At 36.0% G+C, this 19,677-nt stretch overlaps 1 protein-coding gene across 1 annotated transcript in view; it reads right to left on the bottom strand.

Annotated features, from left to right (window-relative positions):
* The window catches only part of LOC306891748 (NLR family CARD domain-containing protein 3-like), a 65,153-nt gene extending 56,832 nt beyond the window's left edge, over positions 1-8,321 (bottom strand). The window contains exons 1-10 of the mRNA XM_079452245.1: positions 8,236-8,321; positions 7,894-7,961; positions 7,455-7,565; positions 7,225-7,276; positions 6,137-6,341; positions 4,119-5,886; positions 3,629-3,802; positions 2,721-2,894; positions 1,290-1,463; positions 721-894 (exon numbers count right to left, since the gene is read on the bottom strand). Of these exons, the coding sequence (XP_079308371.1) occupies positions 721-894; positions 1,290-1,463; positions 2,721-2,894; positions 3,629-3,802; positions 4,119-5,886; positions 6,137-6,341; positions 7,225-7,276; positions 7,455-7,565; positions 7,894-7,919 (2,858 nt within the window). The 5' untranslated portion in view covers positions 7,920-7,961; positions 8,236-8,321. The remainder of the gene's footprint in view (positions 1-720; positions 895-1,289; positions 1,464-2,720; positions 2,895-3,628; positions 3,803-4,118; positions 5,887-6,136; positions 6,342-7,224; positions 7,277-7,454; positions 7,566-7,893; positions 7,962-8,235) is intronic.
* Positions 8,322-19,677: the final 11,356 nt, after the last annotated feature.

Below are 19,677 nucleotides of genomic sequence, written 5' to 3'. Positions count from 1 at the left end.
GGCTGAGTTACAAACTCTCGTGTTTATTTGTGTTCAGCACAACAAAGAAATGTATTCAGGTTTATAACAACTGGTCCCTAAAAAAGAAAATTATTTAATCATTTACACCTTGTGTCATTCCAAACCTGTCTGACTTTCTTCTGACAAAAGATATATTTAAAACATTTGTCCCCATTGTCTTGTCATTGGTTTTGTATCCATACAATAGAAGTTTATGGCTAACAACAGTTTTCTGTTTTGCAGAAGAAAGTAAGGTTGGGTGGACTTTATTTTCTTAGTTTCTTAATATTTAGCATCTAAAACCAAATTAACAGTTTTTCATCTATTGCACAAGAGCAACAACAACTAAAATAAAACTATTTTAAAGCTTGAGGTCGCTGGTAGTAAAAAAGCTGCAGGTGGATCTCTACAGCAGCTTTACATTACTTCAGATCTGAAGCGAGTGTACAGACCAAACTTCACTTGCATTTACAACAAGTCCACTGAAAGTGTCATGAGCACTAATAGATGAAACAACAGAAACATGTGTCGAGTTTGTTTGTGACGGCCTACGACTTTAGAACAACGTCAATATATTTATTAGCCCACATGACCCGCGACTAGTCGACATCAAGCTTTAAATGAAGTGCCAGAGCATTCATGTCAACTAGTTTGAGCAAACCCTACAGTGTGGAAATAGTTTATAGAAATATAATGATTTAAAAATAATAAATAACTCACAGTAGTGTCTGTAGTTGACATTGTGGATCCTTCAGTAGATCAGAGAGCAGCTTCACTCCTGAATCTTCTGGATTATTACATCTCAGATCCAGTTGTGTCAGATGTGAGGGGTTTGATCTCAGAGCTGAAGTCAGAGCAACACAACCTTCAGATCCAATACTGCAGTTAAACAGACTGAAGAGAGAAGAAAATAAATGAAATGACAATAACATTTAGACAATAATTAATAGTACAATTATATAATATAGTTAATTATACTTCATTTAATATATTATTCAATTATTATTCATCAAATAATCAAATAATTTCCCTTTTTACAAGATACAAGTAATAAATTAAATTATTGTAAATCACAATAATATCATGAATAGTTTAATATATTCAAGTTAGTTATTAAAATGATCTCAGTTTGGTGATAATTCTGTATGAATCTGAATCAACAGAGAGTCATTGACTGACAGTCACTGTTGAGTCTCTTACATATAAAGATGATTCTGATAAACTTATGAAGACCTTCTTTACATAATACATACACATGTTTAACTTTATTGCTTTAAGGATTTTCTTACTTTAGTGTCTTCAGTTTACAGTTTGTATTCTTCAGTCCATCAGAGAGCAGCTTCACTCCTGAATCCTTCAGATTATTGTGACTCAGGTTCAGTTCTGTCAGACTTGAGGAGTTTGATCTGAGAACTGACGCCAGTGATGAACAACTTTTCTCTGTCAGATTACAGCGACTCAGACTGAAAGAGAAATAACAAGATAACAGTGAGTCACAATGTTAGTAAGACACTTATGACTGTTTTCTGACTGCATGATGGATCTTTCTGATGTGAATAACGCTGCACTTGCCACAAAGATGAATAACAGTCAAAGCATTAACAGATGGATCTTTAATTTACATTTACATTTATTCATTTGGCAGACGCTTTTATCCAAAGCGACTTACAAGTAGTTTTATACAGTGGATCATTACTGCAGAGCAATCAGGGGTAAAGTGCCTTGCTCAAGGGCCCTTCAGTCATGACCTGCTGGCACTGAGATTAGAACCGGCAACCTTCTGATCACAAGCTCTAACCATTAGGCCACAGCTGACCCCTTTAATGATCACTTCTGATCTCATTTCTATGTTTCAGGATATCGTATGAAGCATCAAGGTGTCAGGAACGTGTTGTGGGAATAAGGACAGAGAACCCAAGTGCAGACAGCAAACAAAGTGTGTATAATGATGCCCATTAAAGATCATTTTAATATTTTAGACTGCTGTATATTTCTTGTATGTTAGATGTTCAGGTGAATCTTTTTGGATTATCTGGATGTCACAGATTTAGCTTCAACCTCGCCGCTGCTTAATAACAATAAACTTCACTGTGACAAGGTGAGACATGTTTTATATTTAATAATGTTTGCTGTTCATTTCATTTAATGTTTGGTGTTTATTTTAGACTCGTACCTGATGAACGTGGTCGTTTGTGGTTGTTATGAAACATCTGTCTGTGTGTTTGAAGCGATTGTCACACACAGTATAAATGACAGATGCTTTAGTAGATATTTGTTGGAGTCGCTCTTTTGCTGCAGAGTTAGAGCTTTAAAAACACATTTTAATGGATATGAGGGTTTGTGTTTGTTATCTGTAAGTCTCTGTGCATGTTCATGCATTCATTCAGTGTTTTGGATTCTTGTGAAGGATTTGTTTAGATATGATGTGGTATCATTTATGGTGACGTTACTTTGGAATATCGCTGTTGTTTGGCCGGAGGAAATTTTGCCATAACCAAGGTTTTGTTGAAACGCCGCCACTGTCAACTACATCAAATTTATTCAATTCAATTCAATTCAATTTTATTTATATAGCGCCTTTCACAATTTGCATTGTTCCAAAGCAGCTTTACAGGGGAAAAACGAAAAACCCAAGAAAGGGTAAAACACACTACATGGTGTTTTAAATTTACACAAGAACAAGAGTGAATCAGCAAATGATAATTAGATCAGTAACTCACATTAGTGTTTTTAGTTGACAGTGTGGATCCTTCAGTAGATCAGAGAGCAGCTTCACTCCTGAATCTTCTGGATTATTCCAGCTCAGATCCAGTTGTGTCAGATGTGAGGGGTTTGATCTCAGAGCTGAAGTCAGAGCAACACAACCTTCAGATCCAATACTGCAGAACGACAGACTGAAGAGAGAAGAAAATAATGACAATAACATTTAGACAATAATTAATAGCATAATTATTTAATATAGTTAATTATACTTTAATATATTTTTATTATTTCATTGTGGTGAGGAAGGCGGGACGAGAGCTGTGAGGCGGGGCCGGTGGCGTGAATGATAGTTGCAATCAGCTGTGTGCGCACTGGTCCCGCATATCTTACGGAGGAGATCGGGAGTTTAAAAGGACGAGCGGCAGGACTGTTGACGAGAGAGGACCGGGCCAGGACATGTAAAGTTTGTGTCTATGTTTTATGGCCGGCAGTCTATCTTGAGGTGGCTGCCGGTCTCTACTTCCGTGTTTATTGTTTATTTGATTTAATTAAAGTTGTTAAATGTTCGCCGGTTGCCGCCTCCTTCCTTCACTCTATTGAATCTTGTTACATTCATATATTCAATTATTATTCATCAAATGTATCAAATTATGTCCCTTTTTACATGATACAAGCAATAAAATATGATTGTAAATCACTGTCATTATACAATAATATCATGAATAGTTTAATATATTGAAGTTAGTTATTAAAATGATCTCAGTTTGGTGATAATTCTGTATGAATCTGAATCAACAGAGAGTCATTGACTGACAGTCACTGTTGAGTCTCTTACATATAAAGATGATTCTGATAAATTTATGAAGACCTTCATTTACATAATACATACACATGTTTAACTTTATTGCTTAAAGGATTTTCTTACTTTAATGTCTTCAGTTTACAGTTTATATTCTTCAGTCCATAAGAGAGCAGCTTCACTCCTGAATCCTTCAGATTATTGTTACTCAGGTTCAGTTCTGTCAGACTTGAGGAGTTTGATCTGAGAACTGACGCCAGTGATGAACAACTTTTCTCTGTCAGATTACAGAGACTCAGACTGAAAGAGAAATAACAAGATAACAGTGAACATATAAACACATCAAGAGATAATGTTTGAACAATGAGAATCATCTGCACAAGAGCTGAAGCAACATCTGCACCTGATAGAGAATCACTGCAAGAACTGAACCCTGACAGACAATTATAAATAAAAAACAAATGAATGAAAATCAGAAAAAAGCCACAAGAGAGCAGCTCTCACTCTATAGATGCAGTGAACAATTCCATCATGTTTTATTGTGTCTCTGTAGGACATTAACTACAGTAATGTGGACTGTTAGATGTTCAGGTGAAACTGCAGGTAAATGACTCACTCAGCTGTTCTGGATGCTTTGATCACTGGCAGAAGCCTCAGAAGACATTCATCTGATCGATCATATTTCCTCAGATTAAACTCATCCAGCTTCTCTTCTGAGTTCAGTAACACAAACACCAGAGCCGACCACTGAGCAGGAGAGAGACGGACTCCAGCAAGACTAAACTCATCTCTTCTGTTCACATATGTTTGTACTTCCTGCACTAGAGAATGATCATTGAGTTCATTCAGACAGTGAAACAGATTGATGGATTTCTCTGGAGAGAGATTCTCTCTGATCTTCATCTTAATGTACTCGACTATTTCCTGTTTACTGTCAGAGCTTCTTCCTGTCTGTGTCATCAGATCTCGTAAGATTGTCTGACTGGACTCCAGTGAGAGACCCAGAAGAAATCTGAGGTAAAGATCCAGGTGTCCGTTCTCACTCTGTAAGGCCTTGTCCACTTCACTCTTCAGTAAATCACTCATGTTTGATCTCAATCTGCTGAAGTTTTCTGATGTTTGTTGAAGAAATGACAGAAACTTGAACAAAGCAGCGAGAAACTCCTGAACGCTCAGATGCACAAAGCTGAACACCTTCCCCAGGTTCAGTCCAAACTCCTCTCTGAAGATCTGAGTACAAACTCCTGAGTACACTGACGCTTCTCTGACATCAATGTCACACTCTCTCAGATCCTCCTCATAGAAGATCAGGTTCCCTTTCTCCAGCTGTTGAAAAGCCAGTTTTCCCAGAGACTCAAGACTCTTTCTAGCCTGCTGAAGATCTACCTCACATTTCCCATCATACTTCTGACTCTTCAGTTTGATCTGAAACATCAGGAAGTGTGTGAACATGTGAGTGAGAGTCTTGGGGATCTGTGCTGGACTCTCTGCTTCACTCAACATTCTCTGGAGAACAGTGGCTGAAATCCAGCAGAAGACTGGGATGTGACACATGATGTACAGACTTCTGGATGATTTCATGTGTGTGATGATTCTGTTGGCCAGACTCTCATCATTGATTCTCTTCCTGAAATACTCGTCCTTCTGAGGGTCATTGAATCCTCGTACATCTGTGATCAGATCAACACACTCAGGAGGAATCTGATTGGCTGCTGCTGGTCGAGAGGTGATCCAGATCAGAGCAGAAGGAAGCAGATTCCCCTTGATGAGGTTTGTCAGCAGCACATCCACTGACGCTGATTCTCTGACATCAAACAAACTCGGATTCTCTGAGAAATCTAGAGGAAGACGACACTCATCCAGACCATCAAAGATAAACACAACTTTATAATCATCAAAGTCTGTCGATCTCAGTGCTGTTGTATCTGTGAAGAACTGATGAAGAAGATCCATCAGACTGATATTTGTCTGTTTGATCAGATTCAGTTCTCTGAAAGGAAGTGGAAATATGACGTGAAGATCTTGATTTGTTTTTTCTTCAGCCCAATCCAGAATGAACTTCTGCACAGAGACTGTTTTTCCAATTCCAGCGACTCCTTTAGTCAGCACACTTCTGATGGGTTTGTTTAGTTCAGGTGAGACTTTAAAGATGTCATTACATTTGATTTGTGTTTCTTGTGTCTCTGATCTTCTGGATGCCGTCTCAATCTGTCTCACCTCATGTTCATTATTGATGTCTTCACTCCCTCCCTCTGTGATGTACAGCTCTGTGTAGATCTCATTCACAAGTGTTGAGCTTCCTTGACTTGAGATTCCTTCATTCATTCTCTGGAATTTCTCTTTTAGTCTGGATTTGTGTTTCTTCATGTTTAAAGGGGCAAACTCTGATAAACAAAGGGAATATAAATAAAAATACATGTATACGATTAGAAAAAATATATATATTTGACCTTAAGAGTGTTTTAAGGTTTTGCTGATCATGACATAGTTGAACACAAAAAGCTTCATGGTTCTATTCTGTTGATTTATTAACTGTAAATGTATTTTCACTAATAATCATCAGTAAATACAAACACTGTGTCTGTTCGTCTGAAGGTAAAGTGATGTCATAGTCACATGACTGAGAGCTCTTACTGGTCTGTAGTTTGTAAGCGAGGTCTGTCTGCTTCATCTTCCTCAGGACGTTCAGTGTGATCTTCAGAAACATCTCTCTGACTCTGATCTGATCTTCATCATCCTCCTCTTCTCTCTCAGAGCATGATGGGTAATCTGAACTCAGTAGACTCTTGAAGATCTTCAGCTCTTTCTTCATCAGAGAGATGAGTTTGTGCTCAAGCTCCTGAAAACATTGTTCAAACACACATGATTTTGTTTTCTTATGAGGGCAGAAAAAGGTTTTAATGCTCATTTTAGTGAAAACAGTTTTTTCTAAATAGCTTGAACCTCATTTCATGAAACTTATAACACATTTAAACACTATAAACACACATCAAAACTACAGAAACAAAATCATATTTTCTTTAATTCATATTTTGCCTTCAAATGATTCTCAAAGCATCAAATACACATCAGTATTGATAACACACTGAGATCTATTTCAAATCAATATGATCGTGAATTCTTACTACAATGAATCAGTTTGAAACTAAACATCTAAACATGTTTCAGAATCATCAGTAATAATAACAGTAATCTGTGTAAAGCTGCAGTACGACTGACAGTAAAAGAATCTCATGAAACGCCCCTTAAACATACAGATTTGATGTTGGGCTTAGAAACATATTTTGGGGTAAAATTATTTTAAAGCTTCATTTGAAGAAGAGCATCTACATTTCTGAATAAACTGTGAATGAAACATGATATTGAATGTAAATCAAATGAATGTAAAATAAATTATTGTTAATCAAAGCAAAATACTGTAAAAAAATCCCTTATAAATATTTGCATGTAAACGATTGTTACACAGTAGTTGCTTCACATCTATTTCTCAACTTTTACACACAGACACACACACACACACACACACACACACACAGAGAGATACACACACACAGACACACACAGACACACACAGACACATACACAGACACACACACACACACACACACACACAAACACACAGACACACAGACATACAGACACACACACACACACACACACACTGACACACACACACACAGACACACACACACACAGACACACACAAACACAGACACACTCACCTGGAAAACAGACTCCATGTGCTTCCCTTTGATTGAGACATTTGTTGTGTTTCTGTAATGTAACAATAAATGAAATATGTGTTTCATACAGTGAACACTTGGATTAATGTGTGTATCTGTCAGTAAAGTGTTCAGTGAATATCTGCAGTAACATCAACAGCACAGACTCAGATCAGAGAATAAAGACTGATGAAGTGATTTACTCGTCTAAACCATCAGACTGTTCTCACCTCACATCTGGATCATCACAGTCTCCTGAACTGAAGTAAAGTGGAGGATCCATTGATGCTTCACTCTTCATGGACACACAGCTGGGTTTAGGAGATTCTCCACCAGTCAAACTAAAACAACATTACAACACTTTACTTCATGTTCAGTTTTATGCATTTTTCAATAAAAAACTTGTATTAATGAGATATTTCACCCAATAATAATACTTTATATAAATGATAAAAACATATTTTAATATAATTCATAAAAATATAATTAGTAAATGTGTATAAAATGTACATTTACAAATGTAGTCTCTACATTTTAAACCACAAATACTAAAAAACTATTTAAACTAAAGTAAGTTATTAAACACAAACTCTTACATCTGTCAGATCAAAACACATCTAACTATAGACAATAACACATTTAAGTTTATTAAAATCTTTCATTTCTCACCTTTTGATAATTCTGTAGAGATTCATGATGAACACACAGTGTCAGAATATAAAGAGTTAATCTCAAACCTGTAAACAAAATACTGATGTGTTATGTGTCATCTCAGAAATACACACTTCTTTCCCATCAGTCCGTCCACAACATTGAGCTTCACATTTGCTCTTAACAGAGAAACTAAGTTTTCAAAACGTCACTTTTAATGTTTTGAGTTTATAAACACACTTCCTGATTCCAGAAACAACACAATATTCAAGACAGTTCTTCAACCAATAAACTTAATGTGATGTTCAGATCAAGACGATATTAAATCTACTGAATAAACATGAGGCTGTTTATACTTACTGTGTTTTTAGCTTCTTTATGATTTATTTTCTTGAACGAGGCTTTGCTGTAAAATGGCTCCTGCTGTAATAGTTTCACTTTCACCTGCAGTTACCTGTGAAGGAGGAGGAGCCACCAAACATGACAGACTTGTTCCACAGTCAGATGATATCAAAGTTCATTCAGACCGAAGTCCACTAGTTAGTGACCCCTGCGCTAAAGGTTCTTCCTCATGTAGGCAGTAGTGTGATGTCTCTCCAGGAACCTGCTGAGTGAAACTCTTCACTATATGAATACTTATGAAGTTTATTCTCCAGTGACGCTCTTTCTCCAGTATGGATTATGTGATGCTGCTTAACTGGCTCTAATACTCACACCACACTCAAACACTTCACTTCTCTTCATTATGGATTTACTAGCAATTCTTACCATCGTCATTCAATAACAAACATATTCCACAAAAAGGCTTTACATTTGCATGGTTTTCTCTGTGTTTATTTAAAATGTTTTATCCCTCATAACAGATAAATGGTGTTTCTCCAGAATGTGAGCACATATTGAAGGTCTGGGAATCATGATGGCTTTGAATGAACGGCCCGTGGGTGAGACGTCTGAGGCTAACTGGGTAATCTTCCTCCACTGAAGATGTGTTTGGGCTCTCCAGTGAATTCTCTTGTGGACAGTAAGCGCACTATTGTGTCTGAAACTCTTTCCACACTGAACACATGAGTACAGACGCTCTTCAATGTGAGTTCTTATGAGCTTTGCCAGTCGGTCTTTGTATGAGACTGTTTTCCACACTGAGTGCAGGTGAACATCTTTTCTCCAGTGTGGACTCTTATGTGCATGTGAGAGAACCAACGTCAAGGTAAGTGATCCACAAGCCCAACTCATAGACAATGATCATTTATTTCTTCCTCCAGACGACAAGACATAAAACAAAGAGAAACAACATCAAACTAACAGAAATGACTTAACAGGACTTATAAGAGAAACAGATTCAACCAGACCATCTGCCCCTTTCCTTATAAAGGTATTAGACGAGACCATTTAACACAACAGGGGATAATTACACAATTCTCAACATTAACAACTTTAACATGGGTTTTATAAAATAAGCATATCCACAATTATCGATAAACTCAAGCACTAATTTATACTCGATTTATCGGCTTAAAAAACAATCGCTTGAGAAACTGTTGTTGAATTCTCCCCCCGGCTCATCGGTAGATGGCTCGTCCCGGCGGAACCAAGATCGCATAAGTTCCTTGCTCCTGTCCGGACTCAGATCTTTGTCACCCCGGAACTTTCTCCAGCAGCCTCCTTCAAGGACTCCAACGCATCATACCGGTAAACTCAACAAGAAATATGTTTTCAGAAACAGTAGAAGACAAATATATTGTCAACTATTTGCGGGCCTACAAATCAGTGTCCATGAGAACTAGTTTAACAAATGAATAAAGCAAAACTTCACTAACATTGTCTCGTGTGGTTCTTACAACTAATATTCTCCCGTGTTACACATATAAAGGAAAACAAATATTTAATATCCTTTGTGTGTGTGTCTGGATCTGTGAGTGACGTGTGTTTGTGATGTTTCATGCTCTATAAAGGTCTTTTCTGTCATCTGTCATTGTTTGTTTAAGAGAAATATCCATATTGATGTCGAGCTTCAAACAAGAAACACTTTTACCAGTTACAGAAAGTTTATGTGAGGGACATTTCCCTTTACAATCCTGCCCTTGCACACTTCACCTATGAACGCTTACAGATAGTAAATAAACTTACAGGTTTATATTTCTCAAAGCAAAGTTTGTTCGCGATCTAAATCTCAACACTGCGCAAACTTCAATACTGAAAATGGCCACAAGGTGGCGCACATACACATGACAATCTGAACACATGAAACTAAAGGTTGTCGGTGTTTTAACACGAGGCTCAATATTATGCATGTGAATTATTTTCTTATTGTGACAAATCTTATATTGTTGGAAAGGTCTAAGACTCTTAAAATAAATATTTCATCACTGTTTTATTAAATCATTTATGTAAGAAGAGTAATTGATTCATAAATGACAAGAGTGTGAATAAGAAACATTTATGTGCTGCTCAATGTCTGGCGGTTCACGTACATTTACTTCAATATTTAGTTTAAATTATTAACTTGTCATAAGAAACTATATATTGTCAGAAAGGTCTAGGACACTAGTATGCATATATGATCAGTACTTTATGAAATTCATAAATGACAAGATTGTGCGTATAAAAGTATTTAGAGTGTTCTGGTCTTGAAAAGCCTCCTCACAACATTATATCCAGTAATGAAAAGGCAAGACAGTCCGCTATGAATCTGTGATGAGGGGGATTGACATCAGGGTTCTAGGAACAGGCTTTAGGCTGAATGTGGATCATTTTTACACCAGACCATCACTGTTCCAGGATCTCCTTCAAAAAGGCTTCTGGACTTGCGATGGATCCAGAAAGTGCTATCGATTTCTATTTGACCCTTTTGTGGATATCACAGTGGTCAATGCCTTCATACTGCACCAGCAGCTGACTGAACACCAGAACCGAAGGCAGATGACACAGAAAGATTCTGGGAGGCTCTGGATCTGGAGCTTACAGACTGGAGGCCTCAGAATCAAAGCTGCTCCACTTCTGCTCCTTCCACCTCCTCTTCTGTTACAACTATTACAACTTCTAAAGTCCATTTCATATCCATTTCTTGTTTTTTATTATTTTGTGTCCATTTGTCAAAGTCAAAAGAGAAAAAAAGCATCTTAATGTGTTTCTTTAAATGTCATACCAAGTAACTAAGTTTTCCAGCATTCTAGTGACGTTTGAGAAGAATTTGAGTCTCATTGTGTTTTAACACCTGATTACTGTCATGTTGTGCAGCCAAGGTGTGAAACTTTCGATTTTCTTTGGTCAAACTTATTTGGTTAAATTCAAAGGGAGACGATCACAGCGTTGTTTTACTTTCATTTATTGTTTATTCATAATCTCTCTGAAGAGTGTATGCAGTGATTCCTGTACCCTAAAATAAAAAGGGAAACAAATGAGTTAGTGACAGTCATCCAGATCAATAACAGTTGGTTTATTGTTTATACCTGATATTACTTTTATTGGATTTAAGTGAAGAGAACAACTTGTTTTTTCAATATAAACTTCTGTGTTAAATCAAATCGTGTCAGTCATTCACCCACTTGCTGGTTGTTCTCTTCCTCCAGTAGAGTTCTTGCTTCTTGTAGTGGATAGAAATCTCTCTATAACTCCCCTGGTGGAGAACTGGCATTATCTGCCCAGTAGATTTAGCGGCGTCAGGTCACCGGCTGGTGAATCACTATGATGGAGCTCTAAATAAAAGACAGTTTCCAAATGGCGGGGTTTGATTTACTCTTTGAGTCCTGGTTGCCTGTTCCAGCGGAGTCGTGTAGTTCGGGGCATTTATTCTGTTCATTGGTTAATCAGGTTTGAGTGAGATGTGGAATGTGATTTTCTTATATTAGTGAATAATGTAAAGTTTGTGTCCTGCAGTCATTACACCCTTCAAGTGCAGCTGAACCTGTACAGTCGTGTCAGACTGATCGTGAACTTGTTTTACATCATTTGTATTTGTAGACGGAAGTTCACTGAAGAACCAGTAACTGTTGATTTATACAGTTTTCTTTGTTTGTGGTTAATTGTAATTATTGTAAGTGTTCGGGTCTCCTGTGTTCAATAGTAGAAAGGGTACTTTACACACCTCTCTTTAGGGGTGCAGTGTTTAACACTTGAGTGAGTTTCTCATTCTCTTTTGTTTAGGGAGCAACACCAGTGTGTGTGTTTGTCGTGAGTGAATACTGTTTCTTTTTATGACTTTCAGTATCTTAATGTGACTTTATTTTTGTTATTATCTTGCTATTATTTCTAACCTGAATACATATAAAAACCTAAAATAACCAAAAATGTGCCTCTGTCCAAATATATGTAAGTTTATATATAAATATATTTTTAGCAAATGATCACAAAGCCATGAAATACCTGAAAGCATGCTGAGTTGTCAAATGTCTAAACTGATGGAGACTCTCAGACCTCACAAGAGACCAAGCCGCTTTGAAAGTGAATCAGATGATGGTTAATAAATTAAATGCATTGTTATTATAACCAAGTTCAACAGGATATTTAATAATAAACAATGAAAAAAGATTGTCAGACTTTCACTAAATCAAATACTTGATGAAGTTTTAACAGAGATGCGTCAGCTGCTAGAAGTGATCATGAAACATCACCAGCAACAGGTGTTAGAAGAACCTGTAAATCTGATTCTTTCATTGGCTGAACATCATCACCGGTGTGTTTTTCAGTCAGAACTCATTGCACAGCAGGATTTTGAGTCCCAGAGTCCGAGAGGTCCAGATATTTCACGGGTGTTGGTGATGCGTCGGCGGCTCTCAGATCACGTGTTTCATAACTGAAGGGTCCTCACTCCTCAACAATAAGTTTCCCAACAACAAACAATAACACTTGTTCTGCCTCTTGTTGTTTAGTACGGAGCACATGCACTAGTCAATCTAACAATGTTGTTTTGTGGTAAAAGTGTAGAAATCACTTTTATTTTCAGTATTGAGCACTATTGTCAAAACCATGGTTTTATATTTTACCAATATATATAATTGAACAAATTTACCATTTATTTAATTAAAACAAATACATTTAAATTAATTATGTAATGTAGTTCATAAAAGAGATTATTCTGAGGACGTCAGGACTGTAAGATTTCTTGCTTGACAAATTCATAAATCAGAAAATAATGAAAACAATGTAAAGCATTAAAAAGCATTTAACAAACAAAACATTAATGATATTTTTATTGTTTATGTTATATGTCTTATTGATTATTTTCAGAAGAACCTCATGGTATTTATTATGAAATATTAATTGGTTTAGTATGTGTGTGTTTTTGTAAGATTTCTCAGATTAAATGATCTGATTCAATACATTATAAAGTCTCAGTATTAGAAATCAAGAAATCAACTTTTGTACAATAATGACTTATGTGTTTCTTTTTAAGACTCATGTGCAGCTGATGATGACGATGAGCTCATATATTATTTCTTCTTTTCAATGTAATACCGTCAGACCGGATCAGAAACATATTGCCAGGACTATGCCTTAGTTAAATTAGGATATTTAAGTCACTTTCATTAAAATGCCTTTGATGTCCTAAACCGTCTTTGAAACAGATGTTGTCTAATATTCAGTTCCTGTAAGAAACTATTACAGTGGGCGGGGTTAGTGAAAATATTCACACTTCGTTCTGTAGTGACGTGAATAGGGTCGTCACCCGTCCCGTGAAATACGGAATCGTCCCGTATTTACAGACAAAATGACGCGTCCCGTGGACGCGATTTGTCCCGTACTTTACATTGGTCCACATTGTAAAGCATCCTATGCAAATCACCCCACCCGCAATGTGTGAAGACACGTCCTATTCTGCCCCTGATTGGGTAATACTCGCTGCCATTGTTGGTTTGATGGTTAATCACGGCCAATCAGATTCAGAGGAGGGCGGGTTTTTTTTAAGTTTCCTATTTTGATTTAAAGTTCTTTGACTTGTCTTTTTCTGCACAGAGGACATGTGAATGAAAATCTCTGGAATGAATTCTCATGTGTGTGTCTTTCTACACTGAACACACGGGCGTCCTCCTTTAATGTGAGTTAATGTGCGAGTTGTTATTTGATCAAGAAATATTTGTCAAACGGAGTGTGGAGGTATAAAAGGATCTTAATTATGAAAGGGTTTCATTGGGCGTGGAAGAGGGGAGGAGCTAGAGACACTCAGGAGAAAAGATACGGAGAGAAGGGGAAGAGAAAGACTTCATCGCTCTCCATTTCTGACACATTAGCGCCGCTGTGTGGATGCAAACGGCATTGCGAATTCTTTGAGATTCTTCATTCACAGTATTGTTCCTATTTTGAGTACTGCAGCCTTTGCCTCCAGGGAATAATTGTTCTTCCCTTCTATTTTCTTCTATAATTCATTTTTGAACATTAGCAGTGTTTATTTTCCTTTTTGAATAAACCTTCTTCATACTTTCTGAACTGGTAACTGTTTTGTTTTTGAGCAAATCTGTGTTACTGTGTTGTTTTGTGGAAAATACATCCTCGTCTGTTGCAAGCGCTCACGTGGATGCTATTCATGGTTGAAAAAGAAAAGAGACTTTCTGTGTTTGATCAGGTGGTCATCTGTGATTAAATGACCTGACACATCTGGACACTGCAACACCAGCTCAGGTCTACGGTGAGGTCAAATTGAGCTTCGGGTTGTGAATCTCATTCTGGTATGTGGACTGACATGAAAACATATCTGATGTGGAAACATTTATAAAGTACTTTTGAGTGTACCGAGCACCTTCTGAACGGTCTTTCAGAACTGTTGTTGTTTTCCTATTTCTGTTTGGTTTGAGCATAATTGAAGAAAAGAGACCGAACAGAAGAGTGAATCTGAACAAAGCTTTATTTCTTTTTGTTTGTACATTTTGTTGTGGTGAAACCGTACTCACGACTCTCTCATCTCATGACTATTGTGTGTTTTTGTTTATTCTTTACTGAACATTAAGGTAAATAATTCTAAGTCTACTATCTCCTTGGAGAAGGGACATCCCTCTTGTCCTCTAGGCTGGTAGACGGGAAAAGGAAATTAATTGAATCAAACTCTAGGTCATCACTAAAAAAAAAAACATAAACAATCAAGACAGAGAAAAACATACTTAGACAATAGCTATAGGAAACTATAGGGTGGGGACCTCGATCCTGTCATTTTCCTAGTCATCCAAGGCAGAGCAAGAGAAAACACTTACCCCTACATTGTAGTGAAATCCCGCTAGACTTGAATAAATTAGTTTCTGTTTCATTTAAATGCAAATCTAATAACAACTTTATAAACTCCAAGTACCTGAAGTGATGTCATCTACTGTAAATGGGATTTCATTGGTTGGCTGTAATGTTTGTTCTAGGGACTGCGCAGATAACATGACAGTGAACTCAAGACCCGTCCTGTCCACAACATTTGTATCTGACCTGATTATATGACTTTAAACAGATTGTTTCAAACATTTGATTTGGTTTAAAAACTAAACAACAAACTTAAAGTTTAACAAGCTAAAGAATGTAATTGTTTTATTATTTAATTAAAATGTTTAGTGGAGAGAGAAACTATCTACACATTTTTGTGAAGTCACATCAAGGCTTGCGTGTTTGACACATCGATGTGAAAAAGTCTATATTTATATTTCAACAATCATTTGATAACTGTTTATGTTTGGATATAAGCTGGTAAACATTTTATATATTGAAACCAATTATCACTTTAATAATCAAACTAAATTAATAATCATAATAAATATATATATATATATATATATATATATATATATATTGTATATCCCTCCCTCAAGTGTGGACACTTTAAATACTGCTTAAACAGAAACCTTGTTATTTCCACAGTGAGCAGAAGATGGTGATGTTAAAGTCCTGCTGTCTCTGTGCTGCTCCAGCTGCAGTTGTGGCCGCATGTATGAGCTGCGACAGAGAAGAGTTGTGCAGCTTTCCTGCAGCTCAGTGGGAAGAGTTTGGTGGTAACAACATCAAGGTCTTGGCTCGATCCAGAGGATTGCACTTAGAGACAAATGTATAGGATCATGCAAATGTAAGTCACTTTGGATAAAGGCGTTTGCCAAATGCATAAATGTAAATGGGGTCAGTTGTGGCCTGGTGGTTAGATCGTTGTGATCAGAAGGTTGCTGGTTCTAATCTCAGTGCCAGCAGGTCATGACTGAAGTGCCCTTGAGCAAGGTACTTACCCCTGATTGCTCTGCAGTACTGTGCCACTGTAAAAAAACTACTTGTAAGTCGCTTTGGATAAAAGCGTCTGCCAAATGAGTAAATGTAAATGTAAATGTTTATCCTGGAGTCCCCAGCATACCGGCACACAATGGCACCGCTGGCAAAGATGGTAAAGATGGGGCTGCTGGTCAAAAAGGCCAGAAAGGGGAGACAGGTTTGTTCATCTAGTTTATATTTAATTTGTTTGTATTACTGTTCATTGTGGCATATACCTGTACATACAGTATTACATATCAGTCATATGAGAATGATGTTGATGAGACCATTAAATCAAACTCAAATAATGTCCAAAACACTCTACAAAAGCTTCTAATATATCCTAAGGTTACCAGAGGAGTTTTAATGGATACCAGTAGAACTTCTGTGGTGGTTTTCTTTCAGCAGGGTCGTCATACTGTTGTGGTTATTTTGATGAAAGTAACTCAAGAGTAAGTGTAACGCATTACAACTCAAAGACAGTAATATTGTAATATAACTAATGACTTTTCAGTGACAGTAACTAGTCATCTATAGTGTATAACATTGTGGAGGTAACTTGCCAAACACTGATCATAAGTGACCCTATCAATCCCCTTTAAAATGTTTTAAGTTGCGACCTTCATCTAGATATTATATGACACTATATGCCGGACAAATAGATTAAAAAACAGTTATAACAGCTGCTATTAGATTTTTAAAAGGTCTTATGTGTTTAAATAGGTCATTGTGTCTTTGTTTTATCTATTGTAACTGTGCAAAAGGCTGCCAGCGCTTTCCCTGGAACGAATCGTCACTGATGACGCAACTTCCGTATAGTGTCACAGGTGCGCGGTGCAGTTGAGGACTAACTTGGATCTTGACTTTTACTTAAAGCACTTCAGATTTTTAATTTCGGACAAAATTTTATATCTACATTTGAAATGCTTTATAAAAATATTGATAGTTCTGTGATACTATATCCAAATACCACAAACAGATTCCCTGTACTGAGATCAGTTCGCCAGGGATGCCCTATTTCACCGTTTTTGTTCCTACTGGTGGTTGAATTACTGTCACTACATATTAAACATAGTTCTATTATTAAAGGATTGTCTATTTTTGATAAGGAAATTCGATTAACTCAATTAGCGGATGATACAGCTCTCTTTTTGAGTGACAAACATCAGCTATAACCCTAATTGACCAATTTTCAGCTGCCTCAGGTTTAACGCTTAACAAATCTAAATGTGAAATCTTATGTCTGTATCAGACTGAAGAGGATAAAATGTTTAATATGCCTGTTAAGACATGTGTAAGATATTTAGGTATTCATATCTGCAAGGATCTTAAGGAACGTCAACAACTTAACTTTTCACCTAAATTGAAGAAAACTAAAACAATATTGAATTTATGGCTTCAAAGAGACATCTCTATTTTAGGAAGGATTCTTTGGACTAAAGCTGAAGGGATTTCAAGATTCGTCTATCCTGCCCTATCTCTTAATGTCAATGATTCAACATGTAAAGATATAAATACCATATTTAGGAATTTTGTGTGGAAAAACAGACACCATCATGTTAAAAAAGCAGTGCTCTCTGGTTCAAAGGAGGAAGGTGGATTTGAACTTTTGGACTTTTTGGACTTGAATTACACCTTTAAGGTGAAATGGTTGAAGGAATGTTTGAGAGCACCAGAATCCTTATGGTACTTTATTCCAAACGAGTGTAGGAGGCTTAACATTTTTATTGAAATGTAGCTACAATATTACAAGATTGCCGTTAAAACTATCCCAATTTTATCAACAAGCTCTTTTGGCCTGGAAGCTATGTCATTCCCACAACTTCTCTCCACACAAGTCCATCTTATGGAATAATGAATGTATCACTAAAGGGAACAAGTCACTGCAGAAATGGATTGATAGAGATATTATATTTTTAAAAGACCTTTTTGATTGTAATAACCAATTATTTAGCTATGAATCATTTCTTAGAGAGAAGGCATTCCCAATAACATTCAAAGAATATAACTCTGTTTTCAAATTTATACCAAATGGCATATTAGAATTAATGAAAAGTTATATAAAACAAAATGGAGTTCCAGACTTTAGTTTTACTCTTTATATAAATGGTGTGGATATAATGAGCAGCAATTGTATTAATAAGCATATCAGAAAATGTTTTTTAAATTTAAAGAAAATAACACCCCATGGGAAATTTTTCTGGAATGCTCAATTTACTGAGATTAATTGGCATGGGGCGTGGCTTGTTCCTTTTAGATTTGCATTACGAGCAAAATTAGAGAATTACATTTGAAAATATTGCACAATATATATCCCACAAAGTTATTTATCTCAAAATTCACATCTATTGATAATTGTGTTTGTGAGACAGAAAGAGAATCTGTAATTCATCTTTTTTATGGCTGCTCATACTGTATAACATTCTGGAAAAGTGTTGAAAATTATATGGCATCTAAAATAACACAATTGCACTTGAAGGGAAACAGATTATCACTTACTTTGATTGTAAAGATAGAAATATATGTAATATTGTAATGTATTTATTTTATTAGGTAAATTCCATATTCATAAAGCAAAATTTTCCAAATCCAAACCAAATTTTAAATTATTCCAAATTGAAATTGATTTATATATTGAGTCTCTTAAATTAGTTAAAAATAAGAAAGCTTTACTAATAACTAGTATATATTCAAATCTCTTTAATTAATAAACTCCGCTATCCTTAATATTACTGATGTTTGTAAGTCTGTTTTATCTTTTTTTTTTATTTTATTTTTTTATTGGTTTATCAATTTGTAATTTCATACTATTTATAATTTATTGTTTGTATATATTTTGTTAGTTCATTTTGTATTTTTGGATTGTGATGACTGAATGTGTGCAAATTTAAGTTTATACAATAAAAAAACAAAAAATAAAAAAATACTTGGATCTTGACCCAGAAAACACAAAATGTTTTTACAACTTTGCATTTCGGTTAAAATTAGGTGATGTTGCAGTAAAACTTTTTTAAACGTTTAAGTGCTATATGTTGTTTAAAATAGTGTAAAACATAAATATCATGTGTGTTTACAACGAAGACAAAACCAGACCAAACGGTAACTTTTGTGATACGTTTTATTTCGGTGTTAAAATGATTTTATATCGATTAATGAATCAATATTCTGTTAACAAATCAATGAACGTTAAAGATATAAATAAACTTACAGGTTTATATTTCTCCAAGCAAAGTTTGATCGCGTTGTGAACCGAAACTAGTTTACTGCTGTACGATGAATGAGATCTAAACCTCAACACTGCGCAAACTTCAATACTGGAAAATGACCACAAGGTGGCGCACATACACACACAATGACAATCGGAGGAGAGAGCAGCGCGATCTTGAAATGCATTTCCAAAACCACATTGAATTTCTCTAAACCCAACGGTATAGCAAATGCAATCCCACATATTTACACCCCTTAATGTTAATGTATAAAGGGGAAAACATTTAAATGATCATTTTAATCTTAAACGTTTATAACAAACAGAATCGTGTCAAACTGTGAGCAAGTAACACATCTTATATCTTTTTTCTTACAGCTCTAGAGTCACAGTTT

Source organism: Barbatula barbatula (genome assembly GCF_947034865.1).
Source record: "Barbatula barbatula genome assembly, chromosome: 3".
NCBI classification, from domain to species: domain Eukaryota; kingdom Metazoa; phylum Chordata; class Actinopteri; order Cypriniformes; family Nemacheilidae; genus Barbatula; species Barbatula barbatula.
This window is presented reverse-complemented; position numbering and strand designations above follow the sequence as displayed.